The sequence below is a fragment of the Atractosteus spatula genome, chromosome 6 (genome assembly GCF_055471065.1).
Source record: "Atractosteus spatula isolate fAtrSpa1 chromosome 6, fAtrSpa1.hap1, whole genome shotgun sequence".
NCBI classification, from domain to species: Eukaryota; Metazoa; Chordata; class Actinopteri; order Semionotiformes; family Lepisosteidae; genus Atractosteus; species Atractosteus spatula.
This window is the reverse complement of record NC_142711.1, coordinates 59,234,507-59,256,995: the sequence shown is the minus strand read 5'-3', so window position 1 is coordinate 59,256,995 and position 22,489 is coordinate 59,234,507. Positions and strand designations below refer to the sequence as shown.

At 37.6% G+C, this 22,489-nt stretch overlaps 1 protein-coding gene across 2 annotated transcripts in view; it reads left to right on the top strand.

Annotated features, from left to right (window-relative positions):
* The window catches only part of rnf152 (ring finger protein 152), a 40,569-nt gene extending 22,872 nt beyond the window's left edge, over positions 1 to 17,697 (top strand). For both annotated transcript variants that reach the window (XM_088918922.1, XM_088918923.1), the window contains exon 2: positions 14,383 to 17,697. In XM_088918922.1, the coding sequence (XP_088775048.1) occupies positions 14,581 to 15,192 (612 nt within the window). In that variant the 5' untranslated portion in view covers positions 14,383 to 14,580 and the 3' untranslated portion in view covers positions 15,193 to 17,697. The remainder of the gene's footprint in view (positions 1 to 14,382) is intronic.
* The last annotated feature ends 4,792 nt before the right edge of the window (positions 17,698 to 22,489 follow it).

The following is a 22,489-nucleotide window of genomic DNA, read 5'->3' as shown; positions in this document are numbered from 1 at the left end:
CAGATTCCAAATTGTATCACTTAAGTATGCTATTAATGGGCTCCTTGAATATTTTATGGTCTATAATAACCATGAAAGTGGTTATATCAGTGCTATTACGAACTCCCTGCTGAGGGGGATTAATTTTATCATATTTTTTATTTGCTTTGTGAACCTGTTAAAAAATGGGAAAGGCGTCAGGTTGAATTCATTGCTTCTCTTTGGTAACAGTGGGTCTGTCAGCTGTGTGTTGATGGATTCATTTGGGCTGTCAAGACTGAAGTGCTGGAGGCTGCTGAAGTGTGGCGCCCATCACTGTATTGATTAGCTTGTGTTTACTGACAGTCCCAACATCAGTGTAAGGCAGAGTGAAATATCTCTCAGACTCCAGATCTCTGTCTTGCACTGCTTGTTAACATGGAACGCCAATACAAGAGGACCTTAAAAAAGCAGCGAGAAAGGAGCTCAATTACCCTTCAAACTAAAAGGTTGCTGCTGCAGCTGAAGGTTTGTGAATGCCGCCTTCTAGTCTTTGGCAGATTTGTTTTTGATACCTGAGCAGCCAGCTGTGCTTCGTTAGGAGGAAACATGTAGCACAAATAAAAGTAAGGCATGGCGCTGCACTGCAGATTGATTTGGTATTTATATTTATGCATACAGTGCCGTATCCTGCTGACAGATTTAGCTGTAATCTCATTTTTCGTTCAGAGGAATCCAGTGGTCTTTTCTCTCCCCTTCGAAGCATTTCATTTTCCAATAAGACAAAAACGTGCTATCCACAAGAAAGAGTGTGAGCTGCTAATATCTTTTCAGATCTCAGGAAGTTGGGAACCACTTGCTGGGATTCACATGAATGAATTTCTTCTCTACTACAGATAAACAGCTGATAGACGTAGTACGTAGTGTGTAATCTATTGTTCTTAGGTCAAAACAACCTGGCAGGTAATCTCTTGTCCAATCTTGCAGTCCAAAATATAAATATGTGGTATATAAGAAGTTCTTGGAAACATCCTTTATTTAAAATAGTTAACCATACCTTTGTCTGCTTTATTTGACACCCAATAAGAGCATCAGTATAAAAAATGTTATAAATAATATATAAGTATATGCTGTAGTTAAGTATGTATATCGCTAAAATATAATACAGTAAATAAAAATAATGATAATTACAAAATTATTTTTATTAAGCAGAACAGTAATCGGTTGTTTCCCCATGAAAAAACAAGTGAATTGCATCTGATTTCTAAAATATTTAACTTTGTAGTCTTCATGCTGTCAAGAAACTGGATATAGACACAGTGATTGGGAATAATAAGGTCATGTACATTATGAATTGTAGTGAATTGAAAGTATTGATTAAAACATAACACACAGTTGTTTCGTGTAGAACTATTTGCCATTTTGAAAGGGACCTTCTTACAGTTTGTTTGTAACTGAGGACTACAGTAGGTAAGATTACATTTGTTGACTATTGGTTTCAATTTAACTATAGAAATTCCATCTAAAATTATTAAAAGTGTCTGTCTACTATTATAGTAATATTATTTTAGTACATAACTATATAGCTTGAAATAAATGTTCATAAATATTATAACATTAATAATTAAACTCAATTATTAACAAATGTTAAGTTGTTAAGTTAGAAAAAAAGTGTCTGTGCATATCCTGTTAGATTTGGATACAGAGAAAATAAATCTGGATTTGGATTTTATCAAGAAAGGACATTTTGCAAGTAACTTTTATTAACAATAATGTTTATTCTTGAGCCCTTAAATTGTTTGAAATTAAATTCTGAGATGTTTGTTCAATATGCATACAATTCCCTTGTGTGAAGGTCTGTGATGTTGGAGCCCATAATGTTCATCATGATTGCCATCAGTTTTCAGATCTTCTTTGAGTTATTCCTTATGCCTTTTTTAAGGGTACCCCAGGAAAAAGGAGATTATCTTTGCTCCATTTCATAAGTTTCCACTTTGAAACCTTTTAACTGACAGTTAGTGTGAAAAATAACTGCTTACTGCCTATGCGAAGCCAGCTCCACATTCTGACTCTGCAGAGCTGCTCGGTGAATATGATTAAATAAAATGACAGTCTTTTCTTGACATCCCTCTACATATTTTGAATAAATAAATACAAATTCTATTTATTCCTGGAAAGAAGTAAATGAAAGAGTAGTCATACAAATATTATGTAAAAGTTGTGAATTAAGTAACTGAAGAAACTTTGTCACATTTTAACTAATAGTACTTAACTGTAAAGTGAACGAATCAATGAACATAGTGCTTTTCCCCTATGGTTCTCCACAGTTCTACTGTGATTGGCAATTTTGAACACTGCAGTCATTCTTTTGGAAAGCACTGTCTAGCTTATTCCAGTAATGGGATTCACTTCCAGCTCCGAGCGAGGTGGAAGTCTCCACAGATCATTGGAAAAAGCCAAGCTGAGTAATAGAAAAGCTTCAAACATAATAACTGCAAGGCAGAGCTTTAAACTGGCTGCATGAAAGAATTTCTTCTTTATATAAGCAGCCTTTAAAACTTAAATAAATGAAGCATTAACGGACCCTTAGATTGTTTAATTATATCTGTATTGGGGAGTTTGGATGTTAATCTTAACTAATGAAAGAGTGCTGCAGTTTGAATGTTCATTACTGATTTTATCAGAGAGGAAACCAGTTATTTTAGTTATTTTACTATTTAAACATGAGTAAAACCAATGTGTTGTATTTATTTCAATGTATTCGTTTTCCACTATTCTGTTATTTCTTTTAAGGACAAATTAATCCAATATTTTTAACAGAAAACATTGCAGAAACTTACAATGTGTGATGAAGTTTTTTAAATGGTGTTGTTTTGCTGCAAGAGGATAGCAGAGAGATTGTGACCAAAGATACGCTTACACTACATACAGTACACTTTAAAAATCATGCTCCTTTAATATAAGCATTGAGTTAGTTGTATTTTTCTTAATACTTTATTACAACATTTTATGAAACATATTATTATTGACCCAATTTAATACATAAATGTGTATTTATTTCAGGTAATTGATTTGGGTCTTTAGAATAAAGTTACTGTTCATTTTTTCAGTTAATATGGAGGCGTTTATTATCTTTCCTAGTTTCATTTAGTGTTGGACTAATCAATCAATTTATCTACAGAGTAATGTTGATATTTTCCACCTGTTTTTAGTAAGAATTCTTCTAAAATTGGATTATTTTATTTTTAGCTTCCGATAAGATGTTTGTCCTTATTTTTTAATGTGGTCAGCATGATTAGTCAGCTAGTTTGAAAATACTTGCGATTTTTTGTAAATTCTGCTTTTTCTGTAATTTCTGCTTCTGCTTTTCTTATTTTGGAAAAATATCATAGACATTCCCTAGCATACCTGCCATGAATTTCATTTCACACTGTGAAGCGAATGTTGTACTGACACATTCTTTGAAAACAGACTGAATAAATATTTTTCCTGTTCCTCCTGACAGGGAAAAGTACAGACAGTAAGGTATATTTTTTACAAAGATTTTCTGTTTGGTATCACACACATAGCTGATGACATTTTCTAGAACGTCTATGGTGATATGAAGTCTAGCTTTCTGTCATCCAGTTGACAAGTTTTGCTTGTTGCTTTAATACTGTTTCATGGGCTCCAGAAAGACTGACAGTCTTCGCAGGAGTTACCTGACTGGCTGTTTGCTGCCAGTGTAACACAGTTTATTCAGATATGAGCCTGGAAGTTGCAGTAAGGTGATTCTCAATTGGCTGACGTGGTTGCTTGTCTGTGAGCTGTTGGGACACCTGAGAAAGAGCAGACTGGATCCTGGCCTGGGATGCATGTCACTGTCTCTCAGGCTTGCTTACCTACTGTACATCATTTTTACGCTTCATCAGCACTGATTCAAGTGAACTATTTTACCTGTCTTTTACTGCTCCGCCTATTTTTGGTGAATATTTCCATTAGTAATACTGACTTTATTTCCTTGTCTTTGCCTGTCTGTGTACCTATCTGCTATATTTCAGTCCTAAATACAGTTTAATAAGCTGTAGAAACATCAAACAGGGTTTGAAAACCTTTTTTTTCACAGAGTTGTGTAGTACTGTAGAATTGTTTTAAAATCACCATTTCTGTATCAGTATCATTTGTTACCGTAAACTCACTGTCACTATTACGTTTTCCCATTATTTTCAGTTGGAGAGCCAATTCTCCAACATTTTACGTGCCTTTAAAAACAGAAAGACACAACATTTTGCTTGTATATATGCTCTCCAGAAAAAGAAGCCTAGTACGTGACATCTATAGTATGTCGATCTTGAACAACCATTTACTTTTCAGATAGACACCCCAAAACCGGTGAAACGTGTTTCTTTTCTTCTCTTTTCAGCATGGAATAATTCCTTTACTTGTTCCTTATATACAAATATTCCACAATTGTTAAATATTCAATGTTTTCTTAGTTATAAGTATAACATTATAGTTCTATGTACTGTAACTAATACAAACTACATGTAGTAACCCAAAACACGTAGTTAACAGTTAGTATGTTCGCATTGTAATTACATGTTCATTAATAGAAATTGATCTGTAGTTACATAAAATGAACTTTCTATACTGTAGGTAATGTCCTTGCATAATAAAGCGCTTCCGCTGTGAGTTAATAGTAATTCTTTAAAATATCCAGCGCACTCTGGGTTGCGATATAATAAATACAAAAACCTAATATTGCTGTCTGCATCTTGACCTCATGCCTTGCCTGACACACAAGAATGTTGTTATTTTTTGCAATTTGCCAAATTAGCATGGCTGATACCTCTGGCACAGAGTGAGTTCATGCCTCTGCTAAGTGCAAAAACAGCTCGGCTCTTGTGTGAACAGGCCCTTACTGGCAGCTGTATTGCACTTGCTTCCAATTAATATGTAGAATTAAATGGCAGACATTTACACATTGGGCTTATGTTGGGTTCGACATCATTTTATGAAGAATTTTCTACCCCTTTGTATAAAAAGGCATGTACCGTATGTGTTTACCTGTATGGTTTATCTATAGCGGTCATCATAATTATGTGGAGACCTGTGGTGCATTAAACATTTCCAGGTTATATTTTGCTGGCATGCTGCAAGCATTTCTTATACCCACCTACTGTCTGATGACAGTCATAGTTTGATATGTACTAGGCATTCTTTCAAACAATTTCAGCAATTTATCACTGTCTGCTTTTGCACATTCACTCTTAATCATTTTCCAGAGTGTATTTATTTTGCTTGCACTCTTATTTTTCATTCTTATCCCCAGCTCATTCCATAAAATTTCAATTGGATTAAGGTCAGGCAACTGGGGGTGAGCAGCACGTCAGTTTTAAAACCAGTTCTGCTCTGTGAATTATTTTAGTTTTGGTCCGGCGGTGTGCATATTAATGTTAGCAGGTCAAAACACAAGGCCTTCACCCGTGGGTGTGGCATCGCCATAAAGAATGAACTGATATTTTTCGTCCTATGATAAACCAAAGGTTTGTTGCATTGGTAGTGGCACTGGGCTGTGTTTGCATGATGTGCATTGTGAAATAGTAGTCTGAAGGCCTTTTTTCATACCTTAGCTCCAGTCCTTAACCTCAGGCAAATTGATCGATTTAACAAGTGCAGTTTTCTGTTGGGGGTATATTGATAAATTTGGTTTCAGCTCTCACAAGGCCAGATGGGACTAGTAATTGGTATCAGGCTTTTACCAGTTTCTCCATTTCAGAATTGCCCTCATTCAAATGTATTATCTGAAATGTAAACAACTGGACCTCTGCAAAAGGAAAAACTCCCTTGTGGAGAGAATATCTGAAACTTTGGCATTCCTGCCTGTGTCTGTCCATCATCAGTTGATCCTCTAGTAAGAACTGTTCAGTCAGAAATAATGGCAAGCAAAGCTGAGGAGAGACTTTTTAAAAAGTTCTGTGTGCTGGTAATGGTGACCCCCTAAAGCAGGGTGGTTTTGACACACGGTACTGACGGGAGAAAAAAAGTAAAATAAAAATCTAAACAAGCACGCAGATCAATTCAATCATCAGTTAACACAGGGGATTGAGAGCTCAGCTGGAACGAGAGGAGCTGACACAGTGTTCCTCCAGGACCAGGATGGGGATCACTCTCTGGGTGGCTGTGTGGTCCCTGCTGTCCCTTCATGGGACAGCCTGCCGCAGAACATAAGGTTGCTCTTTTTCCCCATTGCTCTTCTGTAGAGACCGTTCTGTGTTTTAGGGCTTCCAGGGCAATACCACTTCTTGGAGACTTCTTTTCCTCTGAAACTCTGACATTTGATGTAGAATGAAAAGTGTCAATTAGTAAAGAAATCACCATTAGCATTGCATTTTCAAAATACCGGTTAGTCTTGATGGGTTTTTTTATAATGTACTGAATGTGTGCTGTGTTCCATTTTCAAAAACATCAAGTTTTCTTTCCCCCGTAGAATGCTCTTGCTTGTGAAATATCTGGTGGAAGTGCAATTATTATATTTTATCTGCTTCTTTCCTTGGAACCACGACAGCTCTCTCATCTTCCATTCCTCACATGTCTATCTCCGCCTGAAACTAGCAATCTGGCTTGTTACAGACTTTCTCTGTATCCTTTTATCTTTGTTGTTAGGTGGAGGATGCGAGAGTTGTTTTTAAAGTATAGACTAAAGGAGCATTCGGGCCCGGACTACCAGACTCAGAGACAGTTTTTACCCCTGCACTATCAAACTATTAAACTCCTCTCTCACCCACGATCTGAATCCTTGCAGTGCCTTCTCTCTTTATCAAAACTCAAACACACATTGAAATCAACCTCTACCACACATGTCAAGAAGTTCACTCCCCATAATTTTCTATCCTTTATTTCATTCTGTTGATGTATGATTTTGCACAACTGATGTTGTTTTGCACATTTCTTGTTGTCTCTGTTTTTCTTATACAATTGTATTGTTGTTGTTTTTTTGTACTACTTACTGTCTGAGAGCTAGCTAAATAGCATTTCGTTATACCATTTACCTGTGTATGAGTATAATGACAATACACTAGAACTTGAACTTAGAGTCACCAAAAAGCACTTTTGAGGCAGGGGGTAATATTTCCGTGAGAGTAAAAAAGTTCAAATCCAAACAGAGTTCTAGATAAATAAGGATTGTGTTTTCATTTTTACATAGATTATAAACATTTTGTCAAATTACATGATTCTTGAATAGTTTTATTTCTTAGTGCCTAAGAAGGTTTGAATTTTAGCTTACCGGTTTAAGGATCTCACCTGCCCATTCCCTAAAGTGTTTCACCAGCTTCATCAGCAGGCCTGAGCAGTTTGTTCCAGGTGCCCAATACTATTTGTCTAAAGAAACATTTCCAAACTTCCTTTTTTCCTCAAGAAGAATCTCCTGGTTTACAATTCCAACCAAAGTTACAGAAGGTGCTGTTCGGATGCAATAAGCTGAGTGAGAATGATGAAATATGAAATGGCTTATTTCAAAAAGCTTCACAGATGTTGCTCTTTATTTCCAAAAAAACTGTTAAGTTAAACAGTGTTTTGTGACTGAATGAACTTAAAGTTAGTTAGGTTCAACATTACCATCAAATTAGTATATAAAAGTGCATTTTCAAATGAAAGCTGTAAAACAACTGTAGTGATCAGTCTTTTGCAAATATTCATTTCATTTTTTGCAATTACTGTATAATTAAAATAAGTATAATTTTTAAATTATAGTTTTTTGTGAGATGTCTGTTTTCCATAACTTTAACATTTAAAGAGGCAAGTTATGTCATGTACCTTTTCCTGTTATTTAACTTCCTACTTGTTTCCTGTAATCTGGTGCTTTGTCATTCTGCGGCACATTTCTATTTTTAGACTCTACCTATTAAAGCAGGCATTTTTCCCACAGTGGAACTTGAAGTGGACAGTCACCGGTACTTCCTATAGTTTTTAACACCTAATACTTCATAGGTGGGCTCCTTAGCATTACTAATTATTTTAAAGTTTAATTCTTCCATTTTCGTGGATGTTGTAGTTTTTTGAGATAGAAAAGAAAGAAGGTAATATACTGTATAGTTCTCAAAAGATATCTTAGATGTCTTAAACCTAAACTTACAGTTAACTTAAGGATAGGTGGTTCCGCACAGTATAGTAGCTTTTCATTCCACTTGTCTTGTCTGGATAAAATCCTAATATTACTGTTTGAAAGAGTAGGGGTGTTGATCCTGATTTACTGTGAGTAATGTTTTACTTCTCCACCTGATCTGCTGTGTACTGAAGCTGATGGAGCACAGTGACTGCAGCGCATCTCCCAGGTGTGTTTTGGACTGTAGGTGGTGAATGAAGTGTTTCTCTTTCTTTCTACAAAGACACCTTTGGAATCCTTTGGGATGAAAAGTGCTATACGAATACAAGAATATGTTTTTTAATCGTTTTCATCATTGAAGGTCCACACTGATTTTCATCACTGACTAACCTAAAGACAAGTTCATGGTTGCCAGTAACACAGAGATTGTATTGTAAAGAGGATGGGCTTGCCATTGCAATGATGGTATAGTTCAAAACACCCAGATCTACTCAGAATTTGTGTTTGGGTTGTATGGATTAATGCTGGGGTATGTAGTCTGTAGCCTTATTTGTTCAAATTTGTTATGTTGAGTGATTGTTAGTTTCTGTTACTTAATGTGTTAATTACTTATTCTCACCTTTGCACTTATGGAGTTTCTTGGAGTGTGCTGGCTTTATGGTATGTTATTTATTATTATATATATTATATACATATAAATAATATGATATATCCTGGAAGATGTACTGTAAGTAAAGAATGATCTTCAAAAAACCTGAAAAGCCCTGAGCAGCTAAGAACCTTCACTTTTTTGTCATCTTTCACAGCACTTCATGCTTTGCATATCCAATCACCCCTGTATTAGAAACAGTTGAAGCTTGGGGATTCTGCCGATTTCTCTCCTTAACTAATGGCCTCAGCTTTCATCATTCTGTGAGCTGAAGTTCAAAGCTGTTAAGCGGAGTGTGGAAAATAAGATTCCGGGGCAGGAGCCTTCAAAAAGAATCTGTAAGACCAATGTTCTCGTGCTTCTGCAGTTGTGGCATCTTGCGGAAAGAACATATTGAAATATTGTGACAAGACCGATGTTATATGCCTTTCCTTGTGTTGTAAAAATTGTGATATCCTTTCCCTCTGGAGAGAAAGTGGGGGAAAGAAAGAAGCCAAGAACAGCATGGGGGATTGAGTTAAAGAGGGATAAAGTCAGTTCAATGCAAATCCCTATCTTAAGGAAAATGCCCTTGGTTCTGTTAGTTCTGCATAAAGTCTGACCTTTGTCTGTGCTTATGAAATGGTGTTTTTTGCCTTTAACATCCCAATGTTAGAAATCTAGGTCACTTATAGAGAGTGTTCTGAAATGGTATGGTTATGTGCGCTGCCTGACACAGACAATTAATACAGTAGCTTGAGGCAGATTTCAACAAAGAGAGGTGGTTGGACATGTTAACAACTATAAGCAGTGCAATTTATTGTCGATTTATTGCTGTGCTGCAAGAGAGTTTCTAAATTTTGATGATTGCTAAGTATTTATGTGTGCTTAGAGCAATAATAACAAGCTTAAGTTTATTTTCCAATTTTAATGGCAGCCTATCTGAAATATTATAGTTTATATTACGAGCTTTTGTGGTTGCTTTCCTGTATAAGATGTAAAGGTAAAGACATTGAAATTTATTTTACTTATTTTACTCTTAGAAGAACCAACATTCAAGGTTTTGATGCTTGACCAAGCAGTCAGCGTGTCGTGCCAGTAAGCTCTAAATAAAGGTTGATAGTATCTACTAATTGTAATGTTATATACTGAAAGCAGAATTAAAAATCTGTTAAGTCCGTTCTGCTTTTTAGCATTAAGAAATGCTCAGAGCTAATAATACCAGACATCAAAAGAATCCTATCACTTACAATTACACCAGATAAACAAAGTTGTCATCAAGAAAATGTCAAAATATTTTATGTAGCAGATGTACTGACATTTTTTAACAGAAATGACACTGTTAATTATGCTGATATTATGCTGTATTGTGGGATTCTGTTCCATTCCTCTTACAGAGTTTTGACATGCAGGTTTCTGTTCACTGGTCTCTGAGCCCTGGATACGTCTCGTCTTCCCAGCTCATCCCACATCATGTGAGGGGTGCTAAAGTCTGGCAGATAGGGCATCTGCTGCATATATTTCACATTCGCACCTTGCAGGAAAGCCTTTGCTACGTCAGCAGCATGAGAACATGTGCTGTCTTGCTTGTCATGTCAGGATGAAACCATACTGTAGGTGGGGCAGCAAGGGATGTGATCACTGTAGGTTGATCAACTCAAGTTGCCATCAGATTTCAAAATTGGATTTCTGTAGCAACTAATCCATCTCCACATCAATTGATCTGTTTTAACAACAGGTTTTGTATCATACAGTACATCTGTCAGGGTAGTAAACCTTGGTTCAGTGCTAATTATGATTTGCTTTCGCTGCTCTATGTCCATCTAAGATAACTTAGTCCAAATTTCAACTTAAAGATGGCATGAAGATGTTGCGCTCTGGATAAGTGTAGAATATTGGCTTGTTTCTGAATTTTACTTTCTTAATTTTCACCAAGCTGGACATTCAGTAGGTTAAATTAACTCTTTCACTAATGAGTGTGATAAAAGTGCTTATACAACAATACTACTCAAGTGGTCCATGGTCTTTAATGAATGATCAATTGACCAAAATGATGTCAAATATTTAATGAGTATCCGGAATCTGTATGTGTGCTCAGTATATTACAAGATGCATCATTTGAGGTGGAAACCAGGTTGATATTGGGTGGCCAGTAGGTTGCACTATTCTTTCTGGTCCAAAACTTCCAAATGAATACCCCGTATGATAAAAGGGTACGCAGTGCTGTTGGCAGCGCCATCTTCCGTACGCAACATTAAAACAAAATCCTGATTACTCGGTCATTAAGGATCTCATGGCACTGTTTGTAATAGAAAGGATGTTTACCCCACTGTCCTTTTCTAGATTCTATTACATTCTATTCTTGGCTATATTCTACTCGTGACTTGCCTACCTCTGTCTGACCTACCTCATTTTCCCCCTTAATTCAGTCGGCGAGATAGTCTTACTTCTCCACCTGATGTGCTGTGTAGAGGGGCTGCTGGTGAGAAGTGGCTGCCATGACTCACTCGGGTAGGTGCTTTTGTTCAGCGGTGGAAGAAGTGGATCCCTTTAAGTGAAGCACTTTGTGAATCTTTGTCATGAGAAATACCAGGAATCATTATTGCAGTATCATTATAGCAGCAAGTGGTCAGGATGAATTGGAATGTCAACATGAATTAGCCTTGGCCTCTGGCTTTACAACTGTAGATAACAGCATCATCAAATTAGACTTCTAATTTGCCTTTGCTTATGTGAAGTAAAATTTACTGTATATACTCAGCATCCTGTAGGTATATATATTATATATATAGTATAGTATATTATGAATATATATTTATATTAAAGTCTTGGGAATTGTTTCTTCAAAACTCAGCCATCCCAATAATGCTGTAATTAATCAGGTGTTTAATGAAACCATGCTTCTCAGCTGTGAACCTGATGTGTTTTGAACAATATGATTGTAGTAAAGCACAGCGCTTGGTAAACAATCACTTCAATAACTATAATTCAAATAAATTCAGAGTTTGCATCTGTTTTGGAATTGCCTGCTTTCCGGCATTTTGGCATTACTGACCTACAGGTATCTTTCTCAGAGGGGTGGATTGAGTGGTTTTGAGTGGGTGGGATTACTCATACCCAACAGATGTGAAACAGGTTATTTTATTTTTTACTTTTTCTGAGCGACAAACTGCCTTAAAAAAACAGGATTACAGCATGACATAAGAAGGCTGTGGGTGTGATGTGTGTGGCTAGCTAGAGTATACCTACTGCAGCGTAAAATCTGAGCCCCGCAATTATCTGTCTGCGCTAATATTGTCAGGTCCTGTAAAGTGGACTAAGGAACCTGTACTTGAAACTGAGAGTCGAGATTAAGTATGTAGAGATTACCGATCTAAAAAAAAAATACAGATAACATATTACTTTTGCATTTGTGCATTTCAGCGGGGATTGTAAATCAGTTTGGTTACTCGTTTGTCTCTCAGTAATTTAGAATTAACCGTGCTGTACAAAATCGGTTCACTCCCTGTTTGTCCTTCCACGTAGTGGAAATGATAATACAGCGTGCTCGGTGCCCAAGCAGGGACGACAAGCCCCGGGCCGTGCAGACATACTGTCGCCACTCCGCGTGTAGGAAGAGGCGCGGCGCTTCGTTCCGTGACGTCACCGTAGGCCTGACGGCTTCTCGGCAGGACTCTCGAATCTGATTGGCTACGGAATTATGGTTATTATAATGGGACACAGCCTCACCTGGTCCCTAAATTCCAACATTTTAAGGCCGGGGAGGCTCGGGTGTGTGGCGAACTAGATATTGCCAAGCATTAGTAGCCTAAGGATATTCGTTCCCGCTATACCCCCTTTGGTTTCAAGCGGCAGGGGCAGTGGAGATGATAAGTCTGCTCTGGTAGCACCTTTCCAAGGAGCCGAAGGGCTCGTCCCTCTCCGCCTTGGCGGCGGCAGGCCAGTTGTGCGCAGCCGCTAGGCGAGCCCTCAGTGCGGGGGGCTGGTGACCCCGCTGTGCTGGACACGCAGGAATGCCTGTCTCGGCAAGCAAGGGAGTGCCTTTGCCGGGTAAGCCCCTGGGGACAGTCCGGTTTGCTCACTTTGTGTTTGAGTACAAACTGAGCAGACGGTTGTGTCGTCTCATATGTACTGATCGCAGGTAGGTCTGCTCCACCTTTTTAAATCTTTGACGCGTCCTGAACAGTTTTATGTTTGAATTTGGAAATATACGGCTAATATAATATTTGCTATATTTTATCGTGACCTTAATGGTTTCGTCAAGTTAGGGTGACCCGGTGCAAATGCATTTCATGCAAAAGCTTTCCTTACTTTCATGTAACTTGTTTTCCGAATAACTTTAACTCTTGCCCTGGGTATTAAGATACTGTCTGGATTCTTACCGCACCACGAGTTCTCCAAACTGCGAGAGATGTGTTTGTACTTTCACTGCGGTTTTAAGCATTTTTTTTTCAACATGCAGCTCCGTTTTATTGTTCCATTTTAGTGTAATGATGGCGAAGATTTGTAAATGTAATTTTAGTCTACTGTATAATGCAATGTGTAGTCTAAAGTAATACGCTTAAGTGTGCGATAGATTTTCCGGACCAGCATCTCTGCATGTTTCTTTTTTGATTGTTAGAATAAAACCAGGTTGTAGGATTTGTGCGATTCCTTATATAATTCATCCAAGTAATTTGTGCGGACTTGCAGGTCCCATTAAATTACTTTCAGTGTTTTACGAATGTTTATTTTCACGTTAATTGGGTGTTTGGGTTCTTGGTTGTACTGTGTACTAAACAAGGTGTCTCAACACATTCTGCCGATTGGAGAGCAAGTAGTTTACAAATTGCACTGTAGTTTGGCTGTTGTGATGAGGATAAGTGTCTTTGGATGAGTGATATCGTGCCCCCTAGAGCTACTTCTGAGGTAGTGTTGAAGTTCATCATGGTCTCTCCTAGTTGATACTGTACATGTGTGTTGATACATGATGGTAAAGTTGCTTGTTAATGCTCATCACGTCTTTAAACGGAAATGTTTGAAATGTAGTGCACGAAAGGTTTGTACTGTAGAAGTGCTTCAGTGATCTTTGAATGTCAAAGAAACCATAAACGGTCATGATTTTTTAACATTTTTATTGATTCCTTTGAGAAACTCGAAATCCCACCTTCACAGGTGAAACAGTGACAGATTTTATTCTCTTATTTTAGGGATTGCTCCAATTTTACAGTGAAGTGGTGAAAGCTAGTCCCGTCGGTCAGTTTTGTGATGGCCGTTGGATAGTCTAAACATCTGAAATACAAAGGGGGAGAAATGTAGGCTTACCGTTTTAAATAAAGTAATGTTAATGACAAAAGAAAACCAGTTCCGAAAGGCATTGTTTCACCAGTATTAGCCCAGCATACAGTGTGGAAAATTACCACTGGGTGAGGGTTAATGACCTGAAAATGTCAATAATTAATTCCAACACAATGTTCTTAGATGTTGCTAAATTGTGAGAATACTAACAAAAATGCTAACAAAACTTTAATGTAACTTGTCTTTTTTGTATTATCTTGAACCTCGCTTTCCCCATCAGCTGCGGTTTTTCCAATTTTCCTTCTGCCTCTGAAATCAATTGTGGCTTTTATGTGTTGTTTAAATCGGACCCACGTGATGGTGGATCAGCCCCGGATGAGGGCTCTCTTCCTGTCGGAGTGCTCGATTAACGCCCTGTCCGTCGCTCTTCCAGATCCGGAGAGACGCCGCGCGGAGGGTGCCGGGAAGAAGGCGTGACGGAGTAGCCCGGGGGAGAGATCTGCGCCCGAGCAGCTCTGGAGAGTGGAACTGAAACCCTGAAGCCAAGGCGCCCTCTTGAGTTCTGTCAGACCTGGCCTTGCAGGCTTTGCTGGCCCAAACAAACCTGCTGTGCAGACCGACAGAGGAAGAAATGGAATCCCTTTCCCAGGACTCGATCTTGGAATGCCAGATCTGCTTTAATTATTACAGTCCCCGGCGGAGGCCAAAACTGCTCGACTGCCGGCACACCTGCTGCTCAGTGTGCCTTACGCAGATGAGGACCAGTCAAAAGGAGATCAGGTGCCCCTGGTGTCGGGGCGTTACGAAGCTGCCGGCGGGCTTCTCGGTATCCCAGCTCCCCGACGACCCGGAGATCATCACCGTGATTGCCATCCCTCACGCCTCGGAACACACTCCCGTCTTCATCCGGCTCCCTAGCAACGGCTGCTACATGCTGCCCCTGCCGGTCGCTAAGGAGCGGGCGCTGCTACCCGGAGACTTCGGCTGCCGGCTCTTGCCAGCAGGCGGCCAGCAGAAGGGGGTCACCGTGGTGACGGTGCCCGAGCAGCAGCCCCTGCAGGGCGGGCCCGGCCCGGAGGGCGAGGAAGGCGAGGCCGAGAGGCGGGGGGCGGTGAAGAGCTCCACCTGGTCTGGAGTGTGCACTGTGATACTGGTGGCCTGCGTTTTGCTGTTCCTCCTGGGCATCGTCCTGCACAACATGTCTTGTATCTCGAAACGGTTCACGGTCATCTCCTGTGGCTGAAAGCGCGGCGCCGAAAGCGGGAAGGGGGTTTCAGCGCGAGCGTGTGGCGGCCAGGGAGAAGGCTGAGAAGCCAAAACCATGACCGAAGTTTTTGTTGGTGCAGCCCATTGCTGGTGCGTTTCGAGCACTGGGCTGCAGACAATAGCACAGGACACGCACACCTTCCTCAATTCCTTCCCTCCCTCTCCCATTATCCTTTCTCTTGAGAAGGTAGTTAGGAATAGGTTTCAGAGGGAATCAGTGATTTAAATTTCCATATTGTTTAGGGCTCACAGTGGTGGGAAACATTGTGCATCATCGTGTTACTGAAATGCCTACTTCCTGTAAACAGTAGTGTAAAACAAAAACTGAGTCCTAAGTGTCAGAAATGAAATCATGTCTCCTGTGCTTAGTTGGAGATGCAATATAAAAAATCTAAATGCAGTTTTCCTTGTATTTGGTGCTGCAGTATCTAAATATTTAGAAACCACTTTTAGCCACGTGTTGTGCGGTAGAGACTATTAATTGCCAATCTACTGTATGTCCATTTTTGTTTCTATTTCTAAGAACAAAATGTAAGTAAGTGGTATTGTTGAAGCTTGCATTATAATACAGTACACACTGAGTGGTCATGTCAATAAAAGGGAATATTATGCTGTTTAATGTCACCATCTAGGAGCAAGCACAGATCCTTAGTGGCATCAAAAAACAATAAATGTCACATAAAGCCATAATCTTCATATTTCTTCAACCACGTTGAATGGAAATTTGCCTGTGCATAGTTTAGACAGTCATGTCCCGGAAGTAGTCAAAGCTTAATTGTTCTCAAATGAGGAATCCAGCATTTTTCACCAGTTTCTGTCTTATCCATGTGCTGTACACATGTATTCCTCTTCTCAAAAGAGGAACGAACAGGCACTCATTTTGTGAGCTTTTCTTACATGCGACTTTTTCCAACATCATTTGCTTTGAGTTCAATGATGCCAAATTGGAGATTAAGACGTTTAGGTCATACTAACTGGTTTGTTGAAGATGTGGAGGTTAAGCTGCCCAAATCATGAGGCTCTTCTTTTTAGTCCCCTGATAATAAATTATTTTACAATATTAAAGCAATTAAATGTAATAAAAACAGGGTGTTTTACATGTATATGTACAGAATGATTGTATTTTTTTTCAATTTACTGTGTTTTATCAGTAAATGAGCTTCTTTGGAAAAAGCTCCTGATATGCTGCATGATTTGAGTAGATTGTGTTTCACAAAGATGTGTGTTGGCGGGTCAGAGTCAGATAGGTGTAATGTGTGTTAATATATGTGAACCTGGGTTTGCAGAATAAAAGAAAAGTCACATTTTTCAGAAAGATGATTTCCCTCCACTAGGGCTACTGACAAAAGGAAATGATGTCAAATTATTTGTGTTGGGATGGAGGTAGTTTTTTAGTGTTTTTTTTATCTTTGATAGATGTGGGAATTTAGTTGACTGCCTTAATTTAAAGTATCAAGTACCACATTCCCATTGCTGGATATTCCTGTGATGGCATTTTGTGTCTTAGTGGCTTCTTCTACATTTTTTTTGGCAAAAGTCACAAAGGTGATTATTAAGGTTACGATTTCCTGTGATAGGTCTGTTGTACCTTGTAATACAGAGAACTTAATGTCTAAGTGATAAAAGATTGCTACTGTTGACATATATAAGCCTGGATTTCAGTTTATTGCTCAAAATAATGTTTGGTGTTTATCATAGAAGAAGTCACACAGGTACTTCTAGGATGTACGCACAAGTATGAAAACATGCTTACTGACAGCATCTCAAAGCTGTCCAAGTGCTGACAGCTTTGATTTTATTTTTTTGTCACGCTGTTTTCATCGACGTGTCAAAAGTATTTTCAAATGTTTTCCTAGCTTGAGTGTTGGAAGAGTTTTGAGATAAAGAATTCTGCACACTCTTCAAAGCACGAGTCAGAATCATTGTTATGAAGATTCTTTAAGTTTTAAAATGCATTGTGGGAGGCTCTGGCTGGACCTTTACTCCTGTTTACTATAGTCCCATGTTTTTTTTTAATAGGAAGAGGAAAAAGAAATTGTAGAAAAACGTTTCTCAGTAAATGATTTTAAAATTATAAAGGACTAAATTGAAATAAGAACACTTATTCTACTCCCTCTTTTTGTTTTTGATCTTGTTCTGTATCCCTGATGAGTATAATATCTTGTATGATTAATTGGTTTTGTAATTTTTCTTTTTGAAAATACTTTTGTACGATAGTTTTCATCCTTGTCTTAATAAGGGGTTGTGGAACAACGAAAAAGAGCTTCTACTGTACCACTGCCGCAGATAGCTTTACATCGGTATGATAGGCACCTCTACGAGGGTGGCAATACATTTTGTATCTTCTGCTGCGATATCTGTGCCAGCAATTTGTTAGTGCTGAAGTCTCTCTATGTAAAAGTGTCTGTAGTCGTGACTGCTTATGTCTCTTAACTGATACGAGCAGAAGTTTAAAGAACATTAAAGAACATCTGAAATGTAATTTCATGGCCTCATTGACATTTTTTTGGGGTAACTGCTTAATTCAAACACAAAAAGGTGATCGTGTGATTGTGAATAAAAGCTTTCATGGGCCTATGAAGATCAAGCGGAATTGAGGGGAAGCATTGTTTTCTCTTGCTTGGTTTCTGCAATCATAAAATAAAAAGGGTCAAATTGTGCTTCCCAAATAACAAACTCGCTGTACCTAATTGGGATTTTGAAGAAAATAATAATGCACACTCCATGATGAATTTTCAAGCTTATCAATACATATAACAATAGGTTATTCACATGATAGATGACAGCTCTAGAATATAGAGATGCTGTATTACTGTAGTGATGGTAAATCGCAAATATTGGCTTCTTAAACACTTGTAAAAGTGCTTATTGTAATGAAGTTGGTCTCATGAAGGTATATCAACCACATTGCTCTATTCAATGAAAATTATTGTATATGAAAAGGTTAACACTGCTGTCGGTCTCCATACATTTCGTATTGATATAGAAAATAGGCTTGATGAACAATGATAGAATGATGCCGCAATAAATATGAATAAGAGCGGGCTAGGAAACATTGAGATTTTCATTTAACACAGGAAATACAATCTCTGGAGCGTTTGTTTGCAATTCTGATAACATTTGCATCCCATTTGAAGGTGTTAAAGATGGTTATTCCTAGAATCTTGAAAGATACCACAATACCCATTACGACTTTGTCAGTTTCCAAGGGGATGGGTTTTGGAGGTTTGTTCTGAAAGAAAATGAAAAAAAAAAGCTTTTAACTACCTAAGAGATTAGATGGGCTAAATGGACTTCTCTCGTTTGTAACCTTTACAGTATGTTCTTGTGCAAAAATAATTTTGTGCTATCCTACATCAAATCTTTTGGTTTTAAAATATTCCATTTGATTACATCCTAAAATACCTGATCAGTTCTTGAGTGAAACTTTTTTTGTGCTTATTTCTCAGGATGCCTGTGTTAACTGGTCTTTATGTATTTGCTCATCAATTGAACATGTAGATCTGGAAAAAAAAATATTCCTGTCTTTTGATCACTCTGTCATGCTTACAGCTACACAGTTCATTCCTTCAGCGACACATTCATTTACAACCTTGAGAATGTGAGTATGACATTAACGCAGAAATCTACAGTGTGATTAAATGTGAGGTGACAGCCCATTATCTCGACACCCGTCCAACAAGACAAAACAGGCAGCAACTGATGTATGGTGTTAATATCAGGGAACACATGACACGATTCCTAGTGCTACTTTGCCATGGTCACAGAGCAATATAATTAATGCCATCATGCTAACGTCTAAAAAATGATAGATGCCAATTACTTTGCCAGCCTTTGTTCGAACTAGGATTTTTCACTGAAGTAGAAATGTAGCTCAGTTGTGCGAGAGAGATTATATGTTTTCCGATTTGATTTCAGGTGGCTGAAACTACAATGTATTTTGAACTGCTGAGCAAAGACAGGTTTCCTGATTTTAAATAGGAAGTAGTAGTGGGACGTATAAGAATTGTGAGTGTAGAAGGGCTGAATAAAAAGTTACCCTATTACACTAAAGGAAAATAGCTGGGGCTGCGGCTTTTCTACATTGCTCTAAAATTTAGTTTCAGGTTTGATTTGTGCTTCTTTCTGTCATATGCCTCCGTGCTTACACACGTGAAATGTTTTTGCTTTTATTAAGCAATCACGATCGATTAACTTGTGTAGTTTTTTAGCTTTAAAGACAGGCAGATAGATGAAAAATACCAACTGGCAAGGAGGTAAGCCTCCCATTAATTATTACTTGGATGAGATCATTCTTCACCAGGACAGATCTTGTACTTTTCCAATTATTTATTAGGTCTTGTCTATTTTTTATGACTCTTTCATACAAACTGCCACTGCCAGCATTGTGATACAGTTTTTCTGAGCCCTAAAACTGATTGTTAGAGATTAACTGTGACTCATGAATGAACTGGATATGTAACTCTTGCAGTGTACTTCTGCATATAAACAGGTTATGAGTTTCTTTCATAAATTAAATGCCCCATCCTTGTCTTTTGTCCACTTTACACCTTCTTTTTTTTGTCTCGATACAGGATCTTGCTGTTAAGTGGCCTTCATGATTGTATTAGTATTGCAGGTTTTATTGGTTATAATCCCTCACTTTGTTTAAGGGAATTAGTGAGTTTTTAAATTTGGAACCTTAAGAATACTGAATTCAGTTTGTAACAGAGGAGCCTGCAATTCAAACACACAAAAAAATGATGCAATTTAAATTTTAATATAAGGACAAGTCTGTTATACCTAACAAAGCATTGGCATGAATCAGGAGATTCATTAACTATTTCTCTGTCCAGTGAGTCAAAGATGCCCTTTCCCTAACTTTTCCCTTTCCCTAAATTTTGGGGCCATGAGGCATGGGCAAAGTGTAATTCAAATGCTATTTGTTGATTGAAACTGACAGTGATTAATAATGATTAATAATGTATTATTATGTAATACATTATCAAAGTGATTAATAATGTATCAGAGTACTTAGGGGAAATAATTTCAACTTTATAAATTGAAATGTTACATAATGATAACAATATAAAGCATACTGCTATCAAATGCGTTTTAGAAACCAGTGTGAAAGCTAGTAGTGGTCAAATTTACAAACATACAGTAACACACAACACCACAGGCTGAAACAAGTTGCCTGCAATTTTGCTTTAGTCAAATATCAGCATGAATGTTGCAACAGATTGACATTTCATTAATTCCCTTTCCCCTTAGATAAATGACTAATGAATTGTCAGATTGTTTTCAGTGGTAAAATATTGCCGTATAGCTATCATGTTGATAGACAATTAATACTTTAATTTAGAATGTTTCAATGAAAAACAGAGCTGTGTTTTGAGAGCACAGTTTTTTTTCTTTAGATTATATAACTCCGGGGCATAATAATAAAAAAATCACTATTTCTGAAAAGGGATGGTTTAGCAGCAGTGAACTTCTGTGCCAAGCAAGGATTCATTCAATGCAGTCGATAATTTATTGCTTTTATCATTGAGGGCTTAGGTATATGGAGGTACTTTGTCAGGAACTGTCAAAACCCACTCTGTTTCAGCAGTTACTGCACAAGGGAAGGCTATGTACAATATGTTAGTACTTGAAGAAGATAAGAAAGTAATAAAGGCTTAACATTGATGGACATGGTGACGTTTTGGAGAAGGGGGGCAGAGTTTTCTTTAATCTTGTAAAAAGAAGTAATGAATAAAAATGGTGCTTAAATTAATAATAATACCTTATACTTATATAGTGTTATTCTGGACACTCCACTCAAAGTCCTTTATAGGTAATAGGTATCCCCTCCACCACCAATGTGCAACCCCACCTGGATGATGCAATGGCAGCCATAGTGCACCAGTGTGCTTACCACAATTCCTATTGTCCAATGACACAAAACAATCAGTAGAGCTTTTTGGTTACACTGGGCTTGCTGGACTTTCTTCAGTAACATACTATACTGTATTAAGGACCCTGTTGTGCCTCTGCGCAGATATTACTGTAATCTCCATAAAGATTTATACCATTGATTTGTTTTTGCTTTCATGCTAGTTCACATTTACATAAATGCTTTTTTATATTGCCCAGTATGTGTTTGGATGTCATCTTTCTTTAATAATACCAGGAAGAAGTAGGGTAGGCACCATGGGATGGAGGTGAGAGTGCTTGGTGGTTTCACCATAAAAAAGAAACAGAAATAAACTGAACTACTTTCTGGACTCAGCAATTGAAGTCCGCAATCTCCTGCTCAGTTATAATGACACTGGTATGAACATATCCCATAATTACACAGCATTGTTTATTTCAACATCTTTAAATGTTAATTTATAGTAGTAAAAGGGGTAAGGATATGGGATGTTATTGTTAAACTTTGAAAAAAAAAGATGAAGTAGCACACTGTACTTTTCAGGTTAACACCAGTGTTTTCTCCATCATCAATCATTCTCTGCATGTATCTATACAACCCTGTTCAGGAACACCAACTGCTGTGGAGCTATAAATGCAGAAAGGCACAATTTGGATATCTGATAAGGGCTATTAGCCTCCAAGCCTCAAAATGCATAATAAATACATTGCAAAAATAATGTTGCTTGCCTTTGATGGTAATTTTCTGCTTTCTAATTTATACAATTGACTAACTTGGACATTAAATACTGTAGATTATTTTTATTCTTGTCTTAGTATTTTTCTTTATTGCTAAACATTTTAATGTAATCTTCATTTTTATTACATATTCAGTACAGTATGCATTTATATGGTCCTACATTCCTTATCATTGTGAAATGAAAAGAACTAATTAATATTCATTTCCATAATTTACAGTATATTGACTGGTGTGTATATACTGTACATTAACAAAAGAAAATTAATATCACAAAATAAATTCTGGTGAATATCACCTCAGCTACTCCGCAACCTCTTGTTTCTGCTTATTCTACCAACACTGTTTCTGCTTATTACAAGCAGTTTACAAGTTATTACAGCAATTAATCCTTTGACAACAATCATGTTGTCAAGAACTTTCTCTGAAATCCTGAAACACCATGTTAATAAAAATACATAATCATACCTAATGAAACTTCTGTGAATCTATTTATATTATTACAGATGTATATTTAATTTTACTGTATCTTTAATTAAAAAGTGTTGATGTAATATCTTACTGCAGTGAGATTTTATACCTGCTCCATGTTCCTTGTGCTCTGAATTATTTTAAAGAGCTGGAGATATCCAGGCCTCTAATTAAA